The following is a 17,438-nucleotide window of genomic DNA, read 5'->3' as shown; positions in this document are numbered from 1 at the left end:
ACACACACACACACACACACACACACACACACACACACACACACACACAAACTATATTTCCTTTGCAAACGTGTGTACGTGTGTGTGTGTGTGTATAATGTGTGTTTACCTGCTGATGTTGGCCTGGTCCGGTGTGTGTGTGTGTGTAATGTGTGTTTACCTGCTGATGTTGGCCTGGTCCGGTGTGTGTGTGTGTGTATAATGTGTGTTTACCTGCTGATGTTGGCCTGGTCTGGTGTGTGTGTGTGTATAATGTGTGTTTACCTGCTGATGTTGGCCTGGTCCGGTGTGTGTAGTGTGAGTTGTAGCTGTGTACGGAGTCGCAGGCTGTGTGTGTCCTTGGTCGTGTCAGAGTAGTTGAGCAGCAACACCACCAACAGGAAGAGCATGTAGACCAGGAAGTTCTGTTCACAACAAAGATAGTCTAGTTAGATACACACTGTGTGGACAAAACATTAGGAACACCTTCCTAATATTGACTTGCACCCCCTTTTGCCCTGAGAACAGCTTCAATTCGTCGGGGTATGGACTCTACAAGGTGTTGAAAGCGTTCCACAGGGATGCTGGCCCATGTTGACTCCAATGCTTCCCACAGTTGTGTCAAGTTGGCTGGATGTCCTTTGGGTGGTCGACCATTCTTGATACACAAGGGAAACGGTTGAGTGTGAAAAACCCAGCAGCGTTGCAGTTCTTGACCCACTCAAACCGGTGCGCCTGGCACCTACTACCATACCACGTTTAAAATATTTTGTCTGGCCCATTCACCCTCTGATTGGCACAAATACATAATCCATGTTTCAATTGTCTCAAGGCTAAAAATCCTTCTATAACCTGTCTCCTTCCCTTCATCTACACTGATTGAAGTGGATTAAACAAGTGACATCAATAAGGGATCATAGCTTTCACCTGGATTCACCTGGTCAGTCTGTTCTTAATGTTTTGTCCACTAAGAACACCTGCTCCAGTTAGAGATACACAACTCTAACTAGAACAAAGGAAACCATTGGTTGAGGAACAATGATATTATTAACACAGATACACAACTAACACCAACAGTATTGTACACCAGGAAGTTCTGTTAACGACATAGTTGAGTATGCTGTGTGTCTCTCTTTCACTCTCCCTCCGTCTCTTACCTTGAGCATGTTGTGCAGCATGTGGACCTTGCGGGCCTGCTGCCTGGCCTGGGACAGAGCGAAGCCTTGGGGTGGTCTGACTCTGGGGACGCGCTGGACAACTCTGTCAACACGAGGACACTCCACCAGGACATCCTGGTCCTCTGGACGGAGCCTCTTCACCCACAGGGCATAGTACAGGCCTTCTAGTAACACCTAGAGTGTACACACACACTTATACACTACCCACAGGGCATAGTACAGGCCTTCTAGTAACAGCTAGAGTGTACACACACACACACACACACACACACACACTTATACACTACCCACAGGGCATAGAATAAGTCTTCTGGTAAATCATTTATGAGCACTGTGTGTGTGTCGTCCTACCTTGATTGGCTCCAGCAGCAAGCAGGAGGACAGGAAGCTACCGATACAGGATATGAGCCACATCAGAGCCACGGCATCACTGAAGCCTCTTCCTGCCCACACTGACAGCCCATTGGCTAGGACAAGCCCCGCCCAGCTGCCCCATAGAGCAGCCTGCCCACACCAGGGAGGGAAACGCCTCGGACTACACACGTCTGTTACAACTGGGATGGAGATGATGACAGAGAGAGAGAGAGAGAGAGAGAGAGAGAGAGAGTGAGTGGGGGGTAGAAAGAGAGATGGAGGGAGAGGTAGAAAGAGAGAGAGAGAGTGCGGGGTAGAAAGAGAGATGGAGGGAGAGGTAGAAAGAGAGACAGAGAGAGCGAGAGAGAGTGGGGGGTAGAAAGAGAGATGGAGGGAGAGGTAGAAAGAGAGACAGAGAGAGCGAGAGAGTGGGGGGTAGAAAGAGAGATGGAGGGAGAGGTAGAAAGAGAGACAGAGAGAGCGAGAGAGTGGGGGTAGAAAGAGAGATGGAGGGAGAGGTAGAAAGAGAGACAGAGAGAGCGAGAGAGAGTGGGGGGTAGAAAGAGAGATGGAGGGAGAGGTAGAAAGAGAGACAGAGAGAGCGAGAGAGAGTGGGGGGTAGAAAGAGAGATGGAGGGAGAGGTAGAAAGAGAGACAGAGAGAGTAGAGGGTTAGAAAGAGAAATTGAGGGAGAGACGGGTAGAAAAAGAGAGAGGGAGGGAGAGGTAGAAAGACAAATGGAGAAAGAAAGAGAGAGAGAGGAAGAGAGATGGAGAGAGAGAGAGATGGAGCGAGAAAGGGGGTTGAGTTAACACACCCACCTGTGCGTGAGGTGAAGGCTGTTTTAGGGGGCTCCCTCTTGACAGCTCCGAGGGACAGCGGTTCATTCAGCTTCTGGAGGAGGACCACCTCTGTCTTATCACCAAAGATACTGGACCTGACACACACACACACACACACACACACACACACACACAGACACAGACACAGACACAGACAGACAGACAGACAGACAGACAGACAGACAGACAGACAGACAGACAGACAGACAGACAGACAGACAGACAGACAATAAGATTAAACACCAAACATCAGGAAAAAGGCTGCATATCTTTAGAAGTAGGTGTCATGTGATCTTCCCAGATCTAAGTGTCAACACCTAGATTCTATTACTTCCAGAAGAGTGAAGAGGAATGAAGAGGAGGAAGAGGAGGGAGAAGAGTGAAGAGGAGTGAAGAGGAGGGAGAGGAGTGAAGAGTAGGGAGAGGAGTGAAGATGAGGGAGAGGAGTGAAGAGGACGGAGACAAAACCAGACTGCTGATGGCTGCTTTATTGAAGAAACATGTACAGTCGTGGCCAAAAGTTTTGAGAATGACACAAATATTAATTTTCACAGTCTGCTGCCTCAGTTTGTATGATGGCAATTTGCATATATCTAGAATGTTATGAACATTGATCAGATGAATTGCAATTGTACTGCAATGTCCCTCTTTGCCATGCAAATGTACTGAATCCCCAAAAAACATTTCCACTGCATTTCAGCCTTGCCACAAAAGGACCAGCTGACATCATGTCAGTGATTCTCTCGTTAAAACAGGTGTGAGTGTTGACGAGGACAAGGCTGGAGATCACTCTGTCATGCTGATTGAGTTCGAATAACAGACTGGAAGCTTCAAAAGGAGGGTGGTGCTTGGAATCATTGTTCTTCCTCTGTCAATCATGGTTAACTGCAAGGAAACACGTGCCGTCATCATTGCTTTGCACAAAAAGGGCTTCACAGGCAAGGATATTGCTGCCAGTAAGATTGCACCTAAATCAACCATTTATCGGATCATCAAGAACTTCAAGGAGGGCCGTTCAATTGTTGTGAAGAAGGCTTCAGGGCGCCCAGGAAAGTCCAGCAAGCGCCAGGACCATCTCCTGAAGTTGATTCAGCTGCGGGATCGGGGCACCACCAGTACAGAGCTTGCTCAGGAATGGCAGCAGGCAGGTGTGAGTGCATCTGCACGCACAGTGAGGCAAAGACTTTTGGAGGATGGCCTGGTGTCAAGAAGGGCAGCAAAGAAGCCACTTCTCTCCAGGAAAATCATCAGGGACAGACTGATATTCTGCAAAAGGTACAGGGATTAGACTGCTGAGGACTGGGGTAAAGTCATTTTCTCTGATGAATCCCCTTTCCGATTGTTTGGGGCATCTGGGGAAAAAAGCTTGTCCGGAGAAGACAAGGTGAGCGCTACCATCAGTCCTGTGTCATGCCAACAGTAAAGCATCCAGAGACCATTCATGTGTGGGGTTGCTTCTCAGCCAAGGTAGTGGGCTCACTCACAATTTTGCCTAAGAACACAGCCATGAATAAAGAATGGTACCAAAACATCCTCCGAGAGCAACTTCTCCCAACCATCCAGGAACAGTTTGGTGACGAACAATGCCTTTTCCAGCATGATGGAGCACCTTGCCATAAGGCAAAAGTGATAACTAAGTGGCTCGGGGAACAAAACATCAATATTTTGGGTCCATGGCCAGGAAACTCCCCAGATCTTAATCCCATTGAATTTGTGGTCAATCCTCAAGAGGCGGGTGGACAAACACAAACCCACAAATTCTGACAAACTCCAAGCATTGATTATGCAAGAATGGGCTGCCATCAGTCAGGATGTGGCCCAGAAGTTAATTGACGGCATGCCAGGGCGGATTGCAGAGGTCTTGAAAAAGAAGGGTTAACACTGCAAATATTGACTCTTTGCATCAACTTCATGTAATTGTCAATAAAAGCCTTTGACACTTAATATGAAAGGCTTGTAATTATACTTCAGTATTCCATAGTAACCTCTGACAAAAATATCTAAAGACACTGAAGCAGCAAACTTTGTGAAAATGTATATTTGTGTCATTCTCAAAACTTTTGGCCACGACTGTACTTACTATGCCTGTGATATGTGATTGTCTCACCTAGCTATCTTGAGGTGAATGCACTAACAGTAAGTCTCTCTGGATCAGAGAGTCTGCTAAATGACTCACTAACTGTAAGTCTCTCTGGATCAGAGCGTCTGCTAAATGACTCACTAACAGTAAGTCTCTCTGGATCAGAGCGTCTGCTAAATGACTCACTAACTGTAAGTCTCTCTGGATCAGAGCGTCTGCTAAATGACTCACTAACAGTAAGTCTCTCTGGATCAGAGCGTCTGCTAAATGACTCACTAACTGTAAGTCTCTCTGGATCATAGCGTCTGCTAAATGACTCACTAACTGTAAGTCTCTCTGGATCATAGCGTCTGCTAAATGACTCACTAACTGTAAGTGACTCTGGATCAGAGCGTCTGCTAAATGACTCACTAACTGTAAGTCTCTCTGGATCAGAGCGTCTGCTAAATGACTCACTAACTGTAAGTCTCTCTGGATCAGAGCGTCTGCTAAATGACTCACTAACTGTAAGTCTCTCTGGATCAGAGTGTCTGCTAAATGACTCACTAACTGTAAGTGGTTCTGGATCAGAGCGTCTGCTAAATGACTCACTAACTGTAAGTGGTTCTGGATCAGAGCGTCTGCTAAATGACTCACTAACTGTAAGTCTCTCTGGATCAGAGTGTCTGCTAAATGACTCACTAACTGTAAGTGGTTCTGGATCAGAGCGTCTGCTAAATGACTCCCTACTGTAAGTCTCTCTGGATCAGAGCGTCTGCTAAATGACTCCCTACTGTAAGTCTCTCTGGATCAGAGCGTCTGCTAAATGACTCACTAACAGTAAATCTCTATATCAGAGTGTCTGCTGAATGACTCAAATGTAAAATGACAGAAGGAGAAGTAGGTCAGTGAGAGGTCAGAGGTAAGTTTAGAACAGACAAGAGGAAGCAAGTAGAAGGTGACAGGGTTAAGGGTGAGGTTAGAGGTCAGAGTTTAGAGGTGACTCACAGGTCGGCCATCTCGCTGTCTGCTGTCTGGGAGAAGAAGTGTTGGGGGTCACAGAGATGAGACACCTGCAGCTGGCCGTCCGCCAGGATCCGCTTAATCAGGTCCTCATCTGGAGGGGACAGGTGTGTGTGTGACAGAAAGAGAGACGGTTCGATTCACACATCTGAATAGATGTCAAGGCGGTGTTGAGGCAGAGTAAATGTGTGCTTCATGGCTGTTCTGTTTCTACATCAACACACAGTTCTCTTCCATGTTTTAATCATCATTACAACACGATAATATTCATGATACTGAAACTATATACTGCAGTGCTAAGTACATTTTAACATTTACATTTAAGTCATTTAGCAGACGCTCTTATCCAGAGCGACTTACAAATTGGTGGATTCACCTTATAATATCCAGTGGAACAACCACTTTACAATAGTGCATCTAAATCTTTTAAGGGGGGGGTTAGAAGGATTACTTTATCCTATCCCAGGTATTCCTTAAAGAGGTGGGGTTTCAGGTGTCTCCGGAAGGTGGTGATTGACTCCGCTGTCCTGGCGTCGTGAGGGAGCTTGTTCCACCATTGGGGTGCCAGAGCAGCGAACAGTTTTGACTGGGCTGAGCGGGAACTGTGCTTCCTCAGAGGTAGGGAGGCGAGCAGGCCAGAGGTGGATGAACGGAGTGCCCTTGTTTGGGTGTAGGGCCTGATCAGAGCCTGAAGGTACGGAGGTGCCGTTCCCCTCACAGCTCCGTAGGCAATCACCATGGTCTTGTAGCGGATGCGAGCTTCGACTGGAAGCCAGTGGAGAGAGCGGAGGAGCGGGGTGACGTGAGAGAACTTGGGAAGGTTGAACACCAGACGGGCTGCAGCGTTCTGGATGAGTTGTAGGGGTTTAATGGCACAGGCAGGGAGCCCAGCCAACAGCGAGTTGCAATAATCCAGACGGGAGATGACAAGTGCCTGGATTAGGACCTGCGCCGCTTACTGTTGTTGTGTCTGTCTGTCTGTCTGTCTGTGTGTCTGTGTGTGTGTGTGTGTGTGTGTGTGTGTGTGTGGATTACCTGAGGATGTGAAGTACTTGTTGCGGTGTGTGAAGTTGTCATCGTCGGGGTGAAGGGTCATGTCCACCCCCAGGTGTCTTGACCCTTGACCTCTCTTCAACTTGGGTAGCCCCGCCCCCAGGCCCGCCCCTCCCACCTCAGACATGTCACTTAACAACTCTGGCCAATCACTCTCCTCATCGTCATCCTCTTCCTGGACCACACCCCAACTCTGGACACTTGAGGGGGAGAGAGTGGGAGGAGAGGGGGGAGAGAAGGAAGAGAGAGGGGGAGTGAGGGGGAGGAGAGAGGGAGGAAAGGAGGGAGATAGAGGAGGGAAGAGGGGTCGAGTCAGGTCAGTGTTTATTTAAAGTGCATTTTAAAGAGTCGGTCACAACTTCCACATTAGTACAATGGAACACAAGAGGAGAGAGGGTTGATGATTTACCTACACACACACACACACACACACACACACACACACACACACACACACACACACACACACACACACACACACACACACACACACACACACACACACACACACACACACGGACTAATTACAGATGCCCACACACACTTTACGGTGTGTTGGAACTCTACAGGGATTTAATGAGACACAGAGAGATTATATCAGAACAACAACTCTCCTCTGTTTCTCATTCCCCTCACACCCTCATTTTACTGACTAATTATCTCTCTCTCTGTCTCTCTCTCTCAAAACATAATGGGCCTAATGAGAACTGTCAATCACTCAGCCGTCCTCGTAGCAACGGGAGAGCTCACCTCTTGGTGGAGGGCGTGGGGGGGAGGTCCACGTTGGTCTCTTCTGAATAGGTCTGGAGAGAGAGAGAGCGGGGGGGTGACAGAGATAAAGATAAAGTAATACTTTCAAATTAGATCAAGTAAGGAGACAGACGATAAGATGAATATCAGAATTTAGACCCTGTAGAAATAGTACTTGTGCTGTTGTCTCACCTCTCTATAGCCCCCAATGAACTGTAGATCCTCCCTTCTATCAAACAGTCATCCATCAATCATCTCCCTCTACTGTTTCTGCTAACATCACCTAGACAACCAGACCTAGACAACCAGACCTAGACAACCAGACCTAGACAACCAGACAACCAGACCTAGACAACCAGACCTAGACAACCAGACCTAGACAACCAGACCTAGACAACCAGACAACCAGACCTAGACAACCAGACCTAGACAACCAGACCTAGACAACCAGACCTAGACAACCAGACCTAGACAACCAGACCTAGACAACCAGACAACCAGACCTAGACAACCAGACCTAGACAACCAGACCTAGACAACCAGACCTAGACAACCAGACCTAGACAACCAGACCTAGACAACCAGACAACCAGACCTAGACAACCAGACCTAGACAACCAGACCTAGACAACCAGACCTAGACAACCAGACCTAGACAACCAGAACTAGACAACCAGACAACCAGACCTAGACAACCAGACCAGACAACCAGACCTAGACAACCAGACAACCAGACCTAGACAACCAGACCTAGACAACCAGACCTAAACAACGAGACCTAGACAACCAGAGCTAGACAACTAGACCTAGACAACTAGACCTAAACAACGAGACCTAGACAACCAGAGCTAGACAACTAGACCTAGACAACCAGACCTAGACAACCAGACCTAGACAACCAGACCTAGACAACCAGACAACCAGACCTAGACAACCAGACCTAGACAACCAGACCTAGACAACCAGACCTAGACAACCAGACAACCAGACCTAGACAACCAGACCTAGACAACCAGACCTAGACAACCAGACCTAGACAACCAGACCTAGACAACCAGACCTAGACAACCAGACAACCAGACCTAGACAACCAGACCTAGACAACCAGACCTAGACAACCAGACCTAGACAACCAGACAACCAGACCTAGACAACCAGACCTAGACAACCAGACCTAGACAACCAGACAACCAGACCTAAACAACCAGACCTAGACAACCAGACAACCAGACCTAGACAACCAGACCTAGACAACCAGACCTAGACAACCAGACCTAGACAACCAGACCTAGACAACCAGACCTAGACAACCAGACAACCAGACCTAGACAACCAGACCTAGACAACCAGACCTAGACAACCAGACAACCAGACCTAGACAACCAGACCTAGACAACCAGACCTAGACAACCAGACCTAGACAACCAGACAACCAGACCTAGACAACCAGACCTAGACAACCAGACAACCAGACCTAGACAACCAGACCTAGACAACCAGACAACCAGACCTAGACAACCAGACCTAGACAACCAGACCTAGACAACCAGACAACCAGACCTAGACAACCAGACCTAGACAACCAGACCTAGACAACCAGACCTAGACAACCAGACAACCAGACCTAGACAACCAGACCTAGACAACCAGACCTAGACAACCAGACCTTGACAACCAGACCTAGACAACCAGACCTAGACAACCAGACCTAGACAACCAGACCTAGACAACCAGACAACCAGACCTAGACAACCAGACCTAGACAACCAGACAACCAGACCTAGACAACCAGACAACCAGACCTAGACAACCAGACCTAGACAACCAGACCTAGACAACCAGACAACCAGACCTAGACAACCAGACCTAGACAACCAGACCTAGACAACCAGACCTAGACAACCAGACAACCAGACCTAGACAACCAGACCTAGACAACGAGACAACCAGACCTAGACAACCAGACCTAGACAACCAGACCTAGACAACCAGACAACCAGACCTAGACAACCAGACCTAGACAACCAGACCTAGACAACCAGACAACCAGACCTAGACAACCAGACAACCAGACCTAGACAACCAGAGCTAGACAACGAGACCTAGACAACCAGACCTAGACAACCAGACCTAGACAACCAGACCTTGACAACCAGACCTAGATAACCAGACCTAGACAACCAGACCTAGACAACCAGACCTAGACAACCAGACCTAGACAACCAGACCTAGACAACCAGACAACCAGACCTAGACAACCAGACCTAGACAACCAGACCTAGACAACCAGACAACCAGACCTAGACAACCAGACCTAGACAACCAGACCTAGACAACCAGACAACCAGACCTAGACAACCAGACCTAGACAACCAGACCTAGACAACCAGACATAGACAACCAGACCTAGACAACCAGACCTAGACAACCAGACCTAGACAACCAGACCTAGACAACCAGACAACCAGACCTAGACAACCAGACCTAGACAACCAGACCTAGACAACCAGACATAGACAACCAGACCTAGACAACCAGACAACCAGACCTAGACAACCAGACATAGACAACCAGACCTAGACAACCAGACAACCAGACCTAGACAACCAGACCTAGACAACCAGACCTAGACAACCAGACCTAGACAACCAGACCTAGACAACCAGACAACCAGACCTAGACAACCAGACCTAGACAACCAGACCTAGACAACCAGACCTAGACAACCAGACCTAGACAACCAGACCTAGACAACCAGACCTAGACTAGACACACATCTGTCTGTCTACATTTCAGAAAAGCTTCCATCTCAACTGACCCTGTTTCCTGTTATATCAGGCCGGTGCACTACTTTTTATTAAGTTATCTCTCTCTCACACACACACACACACACACACACACACACACACACACACACACACACACACACACACACACACACACACACACACACACACACACACACACACACACACACCACGTACACACCTCTCTCTCACACACACACCACGTACACACCTCTCTCACACACACACACCACGTACACACCTCTCTCACACACACACACCACGTACACACCTCTCTCACACACACACCACGTACACACCTCTCTCACACACACACCACGTACACACCTCTCCAGGGACACCGTTGAAGATGAGGAAGGAGCTTCCTGCCATGGAGTTATCCAGGAAGTCATCTATCTCCACTGACTCCTGGTCCACCTGGGAGGACGGCACCTGTTCTACTGACACACACTTATACACACACACACACACACACACACACAGGGACGCACACGGCGGGATGCAAAACACACACACAGTCTTTATGAAGGATTCAGGGATTGTGTGTTCTAAAGGTGTGTTTGTTCTAAAGGTGTGTGTTCTAAAGGTGTGTTTGTTCTAAAGGTGTGTGTTCTAAAGGTGTGTTTGTTCTAAAGGTGTGTGTTCTAAAGGTGTGTTTGTTCTAAAGGTGTGTGTTCTAAAGGTGTGTTTGTTCTAAAGGTGTGTGTTCTAAAGGTGTGTGTTCTAAAGGTGTGTGTTCTAAAGGTGTGTGTTCTAAAGGTGTGTGTTCTAAAAGTGTGTGTTCTAAAGGTGTGTGTTCTAAAGGTGTGTGTTCTAAAGGTGTGTGTTCTAAAGGTGTGTTTGTTCTAAAGGTGTGTGTTCTAAAGGTGTGTGTTCTAAAGGTGTGTGTTCTAAAGGTGTGTGTTCTAAAAGTGTGTGTGTGTGTTCTAAAGGTGTGTGTTCTAAAGGTGTGTGTTCTAAAGGTGTGTGTTCTAAAGATGTGTGTTCTAAAGGTGTGTGTGTGTGTTCTAAAGGTGTGTGTTCTAAAGGTGTGTGTTCTAAAAGTGTGTGTGTGTGTTCTAAAGGTGTGTGTTCTAAAGGTGTGTGTTCTAAAAGTGTGTGTGTGTGTTCTAAAGGTGTGTGTTCTAAAGGTGTGTGTTCTAAAGGTGTGTGTTCTAAAAGTGTGTGTGTGTGTTCTAAAGGTGTGTTTGTTCTAAAGGTGTGTGTTCTAAAGGTGTGTGTTCTAAAGGTGTGTGTTCTAAAAGTGTGTGTGTGTGTTCTAAAGGTGTGTGTTCTAAAGGTGTGTGTTCTAAAGGTGTGTGTTCTAAAGATGTGTGTTCTAAAGGTGTGTGTGTGTGTTCTAAAGGTGTGTGTTCTAAAGGTGTGTGTTCTAAAGGTGTGTGTTCTAAAAGTGTGTGTGTGTGTTCTAAAGGTGTGTGTTCTAAAGGTGTGTGTTCTAAAGGTGTGTGTTCTAAAGGTGTGTGTTCTAAAAGTGTGTGTGTGTGTTCTAAAGGTGTGTATGTTCTAAAGGTGTGTTTGTTCTAGGTGTGTGTGTTCTAAAGGTGTGTGTTCTAAAGGTGTGTGTTCTAAGCGTGTGTGTTCTAAGTGTGTGTGTTCTAAAGGTGTGTTTGTTCTAGGTGTGTGTGTTCTAAAGGTGTGTGTGTTCTAAAGGTGTGTGTTCTAAAGGTGTGTGTGTGTGTGTGTGTTCTAAAGATGTATGTTCTAAAGGTGTGTGTGTTCTAAAGGTGTCTGTGTGTTCTAAAGGTGTGTTTGTTCTAGGTGTGTGTGTTCTAAAGGTGTGTGTGTGTTCTAAAGGTGTATTTGTTCTAAAGGTGTGTGTTCTAAGTGTGTGTGTTCTAAAGGTGTGTGTGTTCTAAAGGTGTGTGTTCTAAAGGTGTGTGTTCTAAAGGTGTGTGTTCTAAAGGTGTGTGTTCTAAAAGTGTGTGTGTGTGTTCTAAAGGTGTGTGTTCTAAAGGTGTGTGTTCTAAAAGTGTGTGTGTGTGTTCTAAAGGTGTGTGTTCTAAAGGTGTGTGTTCTAAAGGTGTGTGTTCTAAAGGTGTGTTTGTTCTAGGTGTGTGTGTTCTAAAGGTGTGTGTTCTAAAGGTGTGTGTTCTAAGCGTGTGTGTTCTAAGTGTGTGTGTTCTAAAGGTGTGTTTGTTCTAGGTGTGTGTGTTCTAAAGGTGTGTGTGTTCTAAAGGTGTGTGTTCTAAAGGTGTGTGTTCTAAAGGTGTGTGTGTTCTAAAGGTGTGTGTTCTAAAGGTGTGTGTGTGTGTGTGTTCTAAAGATGTATGTTCTAAAGGTGTGTGTGTTCTAAAGGTGTCTGTGTGTTCTAAAGGTGTGTTTGTTCTAGGTGTGTGTGTTCTAAAGGTGTGTGTGTGTGTGTTCTAAAGGTGTATTTGTTCTAAAGGTGTGTGTTCTAAGTGTGTGTGTTCTAAAGGTGTGTGTGTTCTAAAGGTGTGTGTTCTAAAGGTGTGTGTTCTAAAGGTGTGTGTTCTAAGCGTGTGTGTTCTAAGTGTGTGTGTTCTAAAGGTGTGTTTGTTCTAGGTGTGTGTGTTCTAAAGGTGTGTTTGTTCTAGGTGTGTGTGTTCTAAAGGTGTGTGTGTTCTAAAGGTGTGTGTGTGTGTGTTCTAAAGGTGTGTGTTCTAAAGGTGTGTGTTCTAAAGGTATGTGTTCTAAAGGTGTGTGTGTTCTAAAGGTATGTTTGTTCTAAAGGTGTGTGTGTTCTAAAGGTTTGTGTGTTCTAAAGGTGTGTGTGTTCTAAAGGTGTGTTCTAAAAGTGTGTGTTCTAAAGGTACATGTGTGTGTGTGTGTGTGTGTGTGTGTGTGTGTGTGTGTGTGTGTGTGTGTGTGTGTGTCACCTTGCTACGACTCATCCTGAAGAGAGTGAAGACCAGCAGGTAGAGGGGGTAAATCACCAGACAGCTGACCACTCCCACAGCCACAGTCTCCACATCCACCACCACCAGCCTGGACACTGCTACAGAGCTACAGTAGGACAACACAGTCAGTACTGGAACACACACACACACACACACACACACACACACACACACACACACACACACACACACACACACACACACACACACACGGACACACACAGACATGGACACACACACACACACACACACACACACACACGGACACACACAAAAACACACACACTCCCCCTACCTGTAGCTCCTATTGGCCACGGTGCTGTACCACATGGTGTTAGCCAGCAGACAGAGCTGTAGCAGCAGGGCGCAGCACGTCGCCCTCTGGAGGCGGGTAAAGGGACTGCGGACGGGCCGTTCCCATAGCGACAGCCACAAGTGACTCTCACACAGGGCACGCTGAAGCTCCCAGTTCAGGAGGCGGGGCAACCGACGAAGCTCCGCCTCTTCTGTAGGTCAGGACACACCCACAGGAAGCAGAAAAAAAGGAAGTAGGAAGTAAAAGAGGAAGTAGTGAGTTTGTATTAATGAACGGACAACTGATTTGTGATCAGTGCTCCTGTTCAAAGTCCAACTGTTATCCTTAACGGCTATATGACAAAACTGGCCCTAGACCAGTTTTCGAGGCAGCGGTGGTGAGATGTGGATAGACTCCTGCACCATGTTGGAGACCATTTGGCTAAGGGTTTGACTACTAAACTATGAGGGTAGGGGCTAGGGATAGGGGCTTAGAGCTAGGGGTTAGGGTCCTTACCTGAGGCCTCCACCTCTATCTCCACGCGTCCATCTGTCCTCTCGTTGTCCACTGACAGCCACTCCTCTACCAGGAAATAGTAACTGCTTCCTGTCTGTAGGTCCTTCACCAGGACGTACTGGAGCTTCCATGCTGGAGACAGACCTGGGAGGAGAGGAGGGAGGAGAGAAAGGGCACATTTACTAGGTTGCTTACGGTTTGACAAAGAGATCTACTGTAAGTGTATAATAATAATAATAATATTTATCAGGGCCTAAATGACCACCTGCCAGGGCGGGGCTCCACAGCATTTCACTCACATTTGTGAATTAAAAACAGTCAAGTATGATCACATTTACAGTAAAATAAATGCTGCATTAGCTGTTTTCAAAGTATTTATGTCGTTTTGTTAATCGCAAGTCTAAGAACTACCAATCCCATATAGCCTATTCCACCTCGTGCTGCAACACTGCCTGGCTGGGGGCTGTGCACACGTGAAGAACTGAGTGAAAGATTCATTTTTAGAAGCGCTGCGAACAGGCATAAAAGTTGGTCTAATTAAATTTAAACTAACGTCTACTGAAGTGAGACTTTGTCCTTGTGTTTCCTGGCTATTTCCATGGTTTTGTTCAGAGGCTAGGTTGTTTTTCTGTTTGAGTTTCAACTGCTAGGGAAGACGACGCCTCTACTAGCCAGACTCAATCTCACAGGCACAAACGTCACTCTAGTCGCGTTACCACGGTAACCACAACGCCTCTACTAGCCAGACTCAATCTCACAGGGACAAACATCACTCTAGTCGCGTTACCACGGTAACCACAACGCTTCTACTAGCCAGACTCAATCTCACAGGCACAAACGTCACTCTAGTCGCATTACCACGGTAACCACAACGCTTCTACTAGCCAGACTCAATCTCACAGGCACAAATGTGACTCTAGTCGCGTTACCATGGTAACCACAATGCTTCTAGAAACCAGACTCAACCTCACAGGCACAAACGTGACTCTAGTCGCGTTACCACGGTAACCACAACGCTTCTAGAAACCAGACTCAATCTCACAGGCACAAACGTCACTCTAGTCGTGTTACCACGGTAACCACAACGCTTCTACAAGCCAGACTCAATCTCACAGGCACAAACGAGACTCTAGTTGCGTTACCACGGTAACCACAACGCTTCTACTAGCCAGACTCAATCTCACAGGCACAAACGTCACTCTAGTCGCATTACCACGGTAACCTCCCGCCCTTAAAGGGGTAGGTGAAATGTTTTGTCTCATCTGTGATATTTTGGTTAAAATACTCAGGTCACAAAAAATGTAATGAAACAATATACCACATTCAATGCTTCATTTGTAAACCGGGAGGTGCCGCAACAAAAAGTGAGTGGAAGAGGGGTGACCTGGGGAGCTCTGAGGTACCTGAAAATGTTTATAATAAACCATTCAATACATATCATCTCTTTTGCGTAGTGGCATAGAGCAGTAGAGTAGAGGCATCTACATTTTAGTAACCTAGGGTTCGTAAAAATGTGGTCCCGGAAAAATTTGGCCTTTATATTCATGCAATTCTACATCATTTTACATGATTGGAGACTTTGGTATAATATTTTTTTAAACTGCACAAGTGAGCGAAATGACAGGCTACTTTGACACTGACAAACTGAGGTCAATAAAAACAAACTTGAACCCATAAATAGTCTAGACCTAGAATTAAAAAAAATGATAGTCCTAAATTATAGTCCTAAAAATACTTTCCAGTTTCACTGACTCACCTAATGATGCTCAGATCACTCACTGGTGATGGCCGATGTGTTCGTGCCAAAAGCCTCTCTCTCTCTTTACTATGTAAAACAGTATTTGGAAGTTGATGAAATATTTTGTCAGCCTACAGCAGACAGATTAGAGTCTTCTGTTTTCTGCAGGAGACATTTGCTTTCCTACCTGTGTTTTCCTGCGATTTGTATTTGAAATATTGTGAAAGGCCTGTTTTGTCTGCATGCTGTCGTTCACTGACAGATTTGCAGAACATTCCTGACTGTAGGTCTTGTTATTGGGCTACAATCCACAGCCAGGCAGTTTTTAAAAGAAGCTATTGATCCTCTGTGGCTAAATGATAGGCCTTCTCGTGGTGTAGTAGGACATTCTGAATGGTTTCATTTCTTTCTGAACAGACAGCAGTAATTCTGTAACTAAATAAATGAAGTGCAACGCAGGAGAGACGGGAGTTGCAGGCTCATGTCTATCAGAACAAAGAGAGGGAGAGAGAACATAGAAAGTTCATCTCATTCTAGTTCTGTGAGAGATACAGGCTTGCTACTCACACAGCCATGGCCACGCATTGGTCTCAAACATAGGTTACAATGTCACGCCAACTCGAATCCAACCCGAATCAACTCTTAGAATATCAGACCCAAGCTGTAAGTCAAATTTTTCACACTACATTTTATTTATTTTTTTACAAATGAACGAGGCAAGAACTTTGATCGCTTCTATTATGATTTTTACATTGCAAAAAGTAACTATGTTTCATGCCAGGAGAGGTACTGGATCTGGCCAAATAGGTTCCGGAACAAAACAGTCCACAACTAATCACTGACCACATTACTTCTTACTAGTAATACATTATACCTTTTATGGAACATTACAGAGCACGCTCATCTGTTATTTTGTGTTGTGCTGGTTTAATTTTAGCTGATGGGGGGGGCGGATAAAAATCATCTGAGTGGCTGGTAGACCAAAAAGTACTTTTTTTGCAATTATAAAAATAATATGAATATGAATAATGATAATAATATGAATAATGATAATAATGATAATAATATTAATATGAATAATGATAATAATAATAATGATAATAATGATAATAATAATATGAATAATGATATTAATAATATGACTACGAATAATGATAATAATGATAATAATAATATGAATAATGATAATAACGATAATAATAATATGAATAATGATAATAATAATATGAATAATGATAATAATATGAATAATGATAATAATATGAATATGAATAATGATAATAATAATAATATGAATAATTATAATAATGAAAATAATAATATGAATAATGATGATAATAATAATAATATGAATAATGATAATATGAATAATATGAATAATGATAATAATAATAATATGAATAATGATAATATGAATAATATGAATAATGATAAAAATGAAAATAATAATAATAATAATAATATGAATAATGATAATAATAATAATATGAATAATGATAATAATAATAATGATATGAACAATGATAATATTACATTGTACTTGTAACATGCTTTTCAAAAATCCAAAGTGCCTGCATATGTGTTAGTGTGTTTGTGTGTTGTGTGTGTGTCCTCCTACCCTTGTTGTCGTGCCAGACGCGGATCTTCCAGACGCTGCCCAGGCTAGTTTCCGTGGCGATGTGGAAGATGTCCAGTCCGTTACGTGCGAAGGCCCCGGGGCTGTCCAGGTGGCGATGCCCGCTACGCCCCTCACAGCCGTACACACTGATGCCTACATGTGCTGACGTGCCTAGCAGACAGGGGGAGGAGTTACATATACACATCATATAATAACTACAAACGTCTTGAGACAGGTGATGGATGGGTATGTACTGTCATCTTGGAGACAGGTGATGGATGGGTATGTACTGTCATCTTGGAGACAGGTGATGGATGGGTATGTACTGCCGTCTTCGAGACAGGTGATGGATGGGTATGTACTGCCGT

The 17,438-nt window shown here is 45.3% G+C and overlaps 1 protein-coding gene across 1 annotated transcript in view; it reads right to left on the bottom strand.

Annotated features, from left to right (window-relative positions):
- The window catches only part of LOC106592167 (polycystin-1), a 184,731-nt gene that overhangs the window by 25,067 nt on the left and 142,226 nt on the right, over positions 1-17,438 (bottom strand). The window contains 12 exon segments of the mRNA XM_045709451.1: positions 265-404; positions 1,137-1,331; positions 1,509-1,711; positions 2,333-2,448; positions 5,421-5,529; positions 6,471-6,688; positions 7,239-7,291; positions 10,373-10,495; positions 12,883-13,009; positions 13,199-13,409; positions 13,715-13,858; positions 17,071-17,241. Coding sequence (XP_045565407.1) covers positions 265-404; positions 1,137-1,331; positions 1,509-1,711; positions 2,333-2,448; positions 5,421-5,529; positions 6,471-6,688; positions 7,239-7,291; positions 10,373-10,495; positions 12,883-13,009; positions 13,199-13,409; positions 13,715-13,858; positions 17,071-17,241 — 1,810 coding nt within the window.

This window comes from Salmo salar, chromosome ssa02 (assembly GCF_905237065.1).
Source record: "Salmo salar chromosome ssa02, Ssal_v3.1, whole genome shotgun sequence".
NCBI classification, from domain to species: domain Eukaryota; kingdom Metazoa; phylum Chordata; class Actinopteri; order Salmoniformes; family Salmonidae; genus Salmo; species Salmo salar.
Note: the sequence above shows the minus strand (reverse complement) of the source record. Positions and strands in the feature narration are given on the sequence as shown.